We start from the raw sequence: 7732 nt of genomic DNA, 5'->3' as shown, positions 1-7732 counted from the left end.
CAACATATTGAGGTGGGTCTGGTGGTTTTCTCTATGGAAATTGATTATACAGCATTTAAATTTGCAGATTCAAGAGTAGAAAATGAACGGTTTAGAGATATCCAAACAAACTTGCTTGAGAGCAATTTTGTGTATAAAACAAAAAGAGACAAATTTTTGCTTGCTTGCTTGAGAGAGAAAGAGAGCAATTTGATAAATACATTGGGCAAGGGGGTTATATTGGGTTTGTACGAATTTGGAAAGTAATACTAGGTTTATTTATTTATTTTTTTTCCCGACTCTTACTAGGATTAAGTCAACTAGAGAGCAAAAAAAAAAAAAAAAACCAAGCAAACAAAAGAAATAAATAAATAAGAGAGAAAGGTAAAAGAAATAAAATAGAATAATTATTTTTTAAAAAAATATAAAGAGAGAGAACAGATCTGATTTTGGATTGCTTAAAAAAAAAAATTGTTATCTTTGAATCTGCGGCTTAACAGCCTTATAAGTTGTTAATTATCTACGAGTAGAGGAAGCTTACAAAAGACTCAAATTTGGCAGAATTTCAAAAGTATTATTATGACATAATAAAGAAAAAATACAGAACACATTTGCAATGATGAAACGCAGATATGTTGAGATAGTTGTATCGCATGTGGAGGGTTGCCTGCACGATCATTGCGGAGGATCTGAAGAGCACATGCCGATCGGTTTATTTTTATCTCTTATATTTAGACCACTAAAAGTTGAGATCGATTAAATATCTAAGGCCGGAGATGAAATCTTATTTGGATCCGAAACCCTGAACTTAGCTTTTTATTTATTCACATATTTTTTTTGACAAAAATATTACATTAAAAGTTAATGGGTGTTCGAGGGGCTCCTAAGATAACAAATCCACAAGCTCTATAGAATGAATACATGCATGTCTCTTGTGTTTGCTAAAAATTGAAAATAGTGAACGACAAAAAAAATAAATAAATAAATAAATAAAATAAAATAAGGGCTTGAAAAACAGAGGATTAGGCTATGATAATACATATTTCCTTTCTGCAATGGGCTAATAAGCCTAAGATAATTGACTCTTGAGCCCAAGGATTATGGGCAAGATTTTTTCAATTCGCCTCCAATGGGCTAATAAGCCAAAGATAATTTTGGGCCGAACAAGTAGGTCGAGTGTTAATTTGCACTTCGGACTAAACGATTTGTTACTTTTTCATAAAAAGTAAATTATTTTTAAAATCTTCAATATTATGTCTGAAGTCTTCAGTGATTTTGAAATTATAATTAAAATTAAATTTTTTTTTAATTCAATGCTACAACAGAAGAGTGCATTTGGCTTCGTAAAATTGGAATTGAATTGAATTGAAATTTCAATTCCATTAAGTTGAAATTCAACGGCTATATTTAATTATAATTCTCTAATTAAAATTTTAAAGTATTAATTTCATGCAATCAAACATAACATGAATTTAATTTAATATTCAAATAAAATTTTAAATTAATTTAAGAATGAGATTAGAATATATATATATATATATATATATAATTAAAATTTGTGCCATGAAAGCTGTTGAGTCTTTGATAAAGAAAATGAAAAAATAAAAATAAAAAAATTAGTGTAATTTTATAAAAAATGAACTAGAAACTTGTGGAGGTTCGTTTTAAAAATTAAATATATTCACAAAGAGTCTAGTAGGCTGAAAGATGATCTTTTAAATGTAAGTAAATATGAAATATCATTATTAAAATGATACAATATCACTATTCCGAGAATCCACTCAATATTATTTTGAAACTGTAACATTTGTATAATATAAATACTTTGAGAATATTACAACATATTAATTTTGAGAATACAACACACCTGTAACACATTTACTTGCCAACCAATTTTCTAAAATAATGTACCAATAGTTGATGAAATGGAGTACCAAAAGGAAATAGATTACGCCATTACCGTTTTGAATGGACCCCCCTCTAACAGATAGCTACTACTTCATAGTCGAAATATCCTCGTTACTGTTGACGTGGCAATGACAAAGGATGCATTGTAAATGTGATCCACTCTACAACGCATCTGCCAGGATTGGAATCTCGAAATATGGGGGACATGTGTCAACTCTTGGGAGTTTTGGTAACATCAACCATTAAAAACAAACCCATCTGATGACTAAATGACTAAACTACCCTCATCATCAACAAACTGTCCCACGAATGACCATAGAAACTCAAATCGAAATTTGCCACCTCCGCGTGTGCACAATAGGAAAGTAGTGATCATGTCCAAACCGTCTGATGCCTTTTCGATTATACGAATGGATGGGGTGCCGTTTCGGTGAAACATTTAGACAAAACCGAGAAAAAGCTGGTTTTGATTCGCCTATATATAAGACGTAGCGTGCTTTACAGCTGTGACTGAGATAAACACTACGAGCGACTCACCATTTTTGTTAGAAAGAGGAGAGATAGAGAGAGATGGCGATGAAACGTGTCGCTGCCTCTGCAATTCGTGCCTTTGCTTCGCCGGGAAATTCAACTTCATCGCTTCTTACTAGAGACTTGCATGTAAGCGATTTTAGTCTCTCTCAATCTTGATTTAATTTGATTATCAATTAGCTACTGGAAATTCGATTTTTATTGATTTCGATCTTTGCTTTTGGGCGATTGTTTTCTTCTGTGTGTCTTTTTTTAATTCATCGTCTTCATTATCATCAAGGGTGAATCCGGGGCTAATATTAAACAAGGAGGAGGAATTGGAGATCGAAAGATTAAAGAAAGATTAAAGAATTGAAAATTTTTATAGGAAATAAGATTAGGTTTTAGAGGAAGAGAAGGAGTGAGTGCTCTGATTTGTGCAAGATTAGAAATTTAGTAGTTCTGTGTTTTGGCTCAGTGATTATTTAGGACTTGTGTTTTGGCTTTGTGATTATTTAGGATTTGTTTGGTTTAGGCCGTTGTTTTAAAATTGTGGTTTAGATATTGGGCCTGTTTGAATGGGTTAAAATGAGAGGCTAATACTATTATTAATTTTTTTTTTTTTTTTTTTTTTAAACAATGGGCTAATTATACTTATACTAATTTTTTTTTGGGGTCTCAAGCCCACCCAAGCCCCCTTGGATCCGCCACTGACTATCATCGCCTTGTTATATATCGTTTTCATCAACGGTGAAGATCGATCGTCGGTTTGGAGTGTATTTTGTCAATTGGATGGTTTTGAATTGATTTCGACGGAAAAATCACACGCATTAATGCTATATTCGGGGAAATAAGAAGGAATGAATAAATTTTCTTTGTTTAGTAAAAATGATCACTCATCCTTCCTCCTTCATAAATTTTTATTCGTCCAAATATGGGCCGAAGATAGGAGAGAAGAAAGTGAGCCTATTATAGAAGTTTTAAATTACTACATCACTCTCCATAAATATTTAATAAATTTCATAAATAAAGTAAGGAATAGGTTTAATGGTAAAAATAACTTTAGAAGTTATCTTTCCTTTTATCCTACCGATCAATTAAATTGTCATTTTTTTCTATTCTCTTCCATCAAACCGAACAAAAAGAAGGAAATACTTAATATATTCCTTAGGAATGTCTCAGTCATCTATTCTACTCTCCCTTCCATTCAAATTTTTTCCTTCCTACCAAACGGTAAAGGATAAGTACGGAGTTAATTAGTTAAAGCAAAATTTGTTGGGGCGTGTTTGGTAGAGTGCAGCACATGCAAAAAGTGTGACTTTTCACATCCTCGTAACCTCATATGACAGCATTCGTTTGGTGGGCTTTAGGCAGCCCACGCGATCCATGGGCCGAAGATTCACTACATTTTTTTTTTCAGGAATTTAAACAAATATGATTCTCTACATTTTTTAGGTTTTTATTCCCTTTTGTTGTTTACTGTTTCTCTTTATTGAAACAAAGGGGTTCTGTTTGAGCTCTTTGCTTTTGCTCAAGTATAGAATTGACTTGAAATTGAATAACATTCAAATTCCTGATCTGTCAACATGCAAATGTATGTACGCAACAAATGATTTTATACCCCATGTTCTCTGTAAAAATGAGAGCTGCAATACTTAATTTAAGTTTGTGTATTATACCTGACTTCTCGTCAACATTATTCAATCAAAAATTTAGAAATAAAATTCTACAAATAAAATCAATTAACAATTATTGAGATATGCCTTGCCTCATGTAAATTTTAAAGTAAATAAATAAATTTGAGCATATATTAATTTTCTTTTAAAAAAGTAATTTGTTAAGATAGCTGCTTGTATATTGATGAGTGACAAATTGATAATCATGTATTGTTTTCTGATATGAGGAAATCAGGGTAATTTACTTACATCACAAAAATGGTGTACTTGTTCATCTTGGATCATCAAATGCTCTCTGCTTTTGGACAATTCATCAATGATATGATATTGTAGCCTCTCTTATATTTTACATCAAATATAAAGTATTTGGTTTATCCATCGGAAGACTGAAAGAAGAGGCCTTGGACCATTCATGGACATTTTGTTTCATAACTTGCATTTACCTCTAACCCCGTTTTAAGAATAAACACTTTCTCTAAGTATAGTCCCTGCAGTTTTCTTTTATGATTGGTGTGGTCATTGTTCTCTCTTATTGCCAACAGTCGTCTCCTGGAAGCAAAAAGATCGTTGGTGTCTTTTACAAAGCAAATGAATATGCTTCGATGAATCCCAATTTTCTGGGCTGTGTAGAGAATGCCTTGGGCATACAGGACTGGTTGGAATCAAAAGGTCACCAGTACATTGTCACTGATGACAAAGAAGGACCTGATTGTGGTAAGTGTGTAGACAAAAATACTCTATACAATGTTTGTACGTTTGTGCATGTGAACCTGAACACTATGTTAACTTGAGTAAGCTTCCACAGGGAAGCCACCATGTCATGTAGTCCTATGGAAGCCAGTTAGTTCATGGATCAAGTAACACTGAATACTTGAGATGATAACGAAAAGCAAATTTTTCCAATTTATTTAATTGAAATTGTTCAAAAAGGATTGTGGTTAAAATAGTGGGTCACTGTTTAAAGTAATAGTGTTATGCAGTTATTGCTTCTTCGTTATAGAGACTAATCTGATCTTCTGTTTTAATGATTCCTTCTTGCAGAACTTGAAAAGCATATTCCTGACCTCCACGTGCTGATAACTACCCCTTTCCATCCGGCCTATGTTACAGCCGAAAGGATCAAGAAGGCCAAAAATTTGCAACTGGTGCTCACAGCTGGAATTGGTTCTGATCATGTTGATTTGAATGCTGCAGCTGCTGCTGGTTTAACAGTTGCAGAAGTCACTGGAAGCAATGTAGTCTCGGTTGCAGAGGATGAGCTCATGAGAATCCTCATTCTTGTCAGGAATTTTTTGCCTGGATACCATCAAGTTATCAGCGGAGAGTGGAATGTTGCAGCTATTGCTCATAGAGCTTATGATCTTGAAGGAAAGACAGTGGGGACTGTTGGTGCTGGACGTATTGGCAGGCTTTTACTTCAAAGGTTGAAGCCTTTCAACTGTAATCTCCTATATCATGATCGGATCAAGATGGATCCAGAATTGGAGAATCAAACAGGGGCAAAGTTTGAGGAGGATCTTGACTTGATGCTTCCCAAATGTGACATAGTTGTCATCAACACACCTCTTACAGATAAAACAAAGTAAGCCCTTTCTTCTCATACCCAAGCTGCCTTCAAATAGTATAATTAAAGAGTTCATTTTAAATTCGTCAACTAGCAAGGAGTTCAATTTTAATTCTTCAATCATTTATTGGGAAACTACCATGCATGTGGGCGAAATTTTTTAATGAAGTTATGACATGTTTCAACTGTGGAACAATATATTCTCAATTGCTAATGTTCACATCTAATAATTGATGGAAATTCAATCTAAACTCTTGAATTGGCCAAAATGCTCACAATGGCTTGATGGGCATTTGTGAATCTATTTGCTCTGTTGCTATTTAATTAGAGCAAAATTATGAGTAACAACATTTATAACTGCCTAGGTCTTCTTTATAATACTTAAATCTGACATTGTTCTGTTAATTTTCTTCCTAAACGATATTGTTAAGCGATGTATCAAGGCAGCTTACTGGTGACTGATTCACCACTGCTAGTTTGAAACTTACAGTGCTTGGATTCTTTATTTCACCATAAGATGTATAATGTCCATATGTACTTGTGAGGTAAATAACAATTCTGGGACCTACACTACATGAGATGATATGTTAATGTTCCTTGCAATCTATTGTGTGGTACTAATTTGTTTCAAATAATAATCTTCTTTTGTTCTTATTGTTTAACATGTAATCAAAACTAATTAGAACATTGATTTGGCTTCAGAGGGATGTTTGACAAAGATAGGATTGCTAGGATGAAGAAGGGAGTTCTGATTGTTAACAATGCTCGGGGAGCAATCATGGATACACAAGCAGTTGTTGACGCTTGTTCTAGTGGACAAATTGGAGGTAATTTCAACAATTTGAATCTTCAACTTAACATGAGGTGTTGTTTCCATCTTGATTTTGATATGAAATTTATTACACTTCTTGAACTCCTTCCTTTAAAGTTCCTTTTTGCTGGATGCTACTGTATTACCATGGGTTTGACTGAATGACAAAACTAAATATCGTCATTATTATTGAGGTATTCAATTTGTGAGTACAGGGATTGCAATAGTACTTGTCAATCTTGTCCCTTTGACTAGCGTTTTCCTATTAATTCCTGATTTTTAGGTTACAGTGGGGATGTTTGGTACCCACAACCAGCTCCAAAGGACCACCCTTGGCGATACATGCCAAACCAAGCTATGACCCCTCATATTTCTGGCACTACCATTGATGCGCAGGTATTCAAGCTTTTAATTATTATTATATATATATATATATATTTCAATATTGTTGCTTCTTTTGTTCTATTTCTTGTTCCTAACTCAAATAAAAATATTGAAATGATGCAGTTGCGATATGCGGCTGGAGTGAAGGACATGCTGGATAGGTACTTCAAGGGAGAGGATTTCCCTCCTCAAAATTACATTGTGAAGGAGGGTGAACTAGCAAGCCAGTACCGTTAATGGGAGAGACGATGCTAGTAAGGCCTCATAAGTTGGATCTCCCCTCTCAGGATGAGAGCTTCTGAAATCGTATAGTATGCTGAAGTTTTCTCCCATTTTGCTTCTTAACTGAAAGGAGTCCTGCTAGTTGACTTTGTTCTCAGCACCGGCCAAGTAATAAATAATGCAGTTTACAGCTTATTAAAAAATATAGAGTTTCTAGATCATAGTTTCCGCCTTCTTATTGTAGAGAGCTGTAAGGAGTGAATGCATCTTGTTTTAATCTCACCGAACTTCATAATATTTACATGTTTTTATTTTTAGCATGATATTGTTTATGCATTGTTTATTGTGTGTGTGATTTGTGAGGGGAGAGAGTTCCATTGAAGAACAAGTTAAAGCTATCTCAAAAGAGAAGTTTATTTGATTTTCCTTGGTAAAACCACCTTCAGACATCTCACAATCCTTCTCTGTTTATTTTGGTTCTCTCCTGAGCGCTCTACTCCGTTCTTTCAAATTGTTTCTCATTATTAAGAAAATGTAGCAACCATTAGTTTGGTTTAACAGTTAATGTTTAGTCCGTTAATCCAAGGTAGTCGTATGACTATGGAAGTTGGGCTTTTTAAGTGATTAACCAAATTCTTATCAAGCATACGCACCTGTAAAATCTTGGGCAATTGTATT

The 7732-nt window shown here is 33.9% G+C and overlaps 1 protein-coding gene across 1 annotated transcript; it reads left to right on the top strand.

Annotated features, from left to right (window-relative positions):
* Positions 1–2385: 2385 nt before the first annotated feature.
* Positions 2386–7374, top strand: LOC132282524 (formate dehydrogenase, mitochondrial). Its single transcript, XM_059784240.1, has 6 exons — positions 2386–2547; positions 4616–4787; positions 5115–5655; positions 6340–6464; positions 6732–6844; positions 6956–7374. Exons 1-6 carry the CDS (start codon positions 2458–2460, stop codon positions 7067–7069), a joined length of 1155 nt encoding a protein of 384 aa, XP_059640223.1. The 5' UTR covers positions 2386–2457; the 3' UTR covers positions 7070–7374.
* Positions 7375–7732: the final 358 nt, after the last annotated feature.

The sequence above is a fragment of the Cornus florida genome, unplaced genomic scaffold, assembly GCF_030987335.1.
Source record: "Cornus florida cultivar Cherokee Brave unplaced genomic scaffold, ASM3098733v1 CherokeeBrave_3.0.0_Hap2_Chr11, whole genome shotgun sequence".
In the NCBI taxonomy this organism is placed as follows: Eukaryota; Viridiplantae; Streptophyta; class Magnoliopsida; order Cornales; family Cornaceae; genus Cornus; species Cornus florida.
The sequence above is the reverse complement of the archived record's forward strand: the minus strand, read 5'-3'. Positions and strand labels throughout refer to the sequence as shown.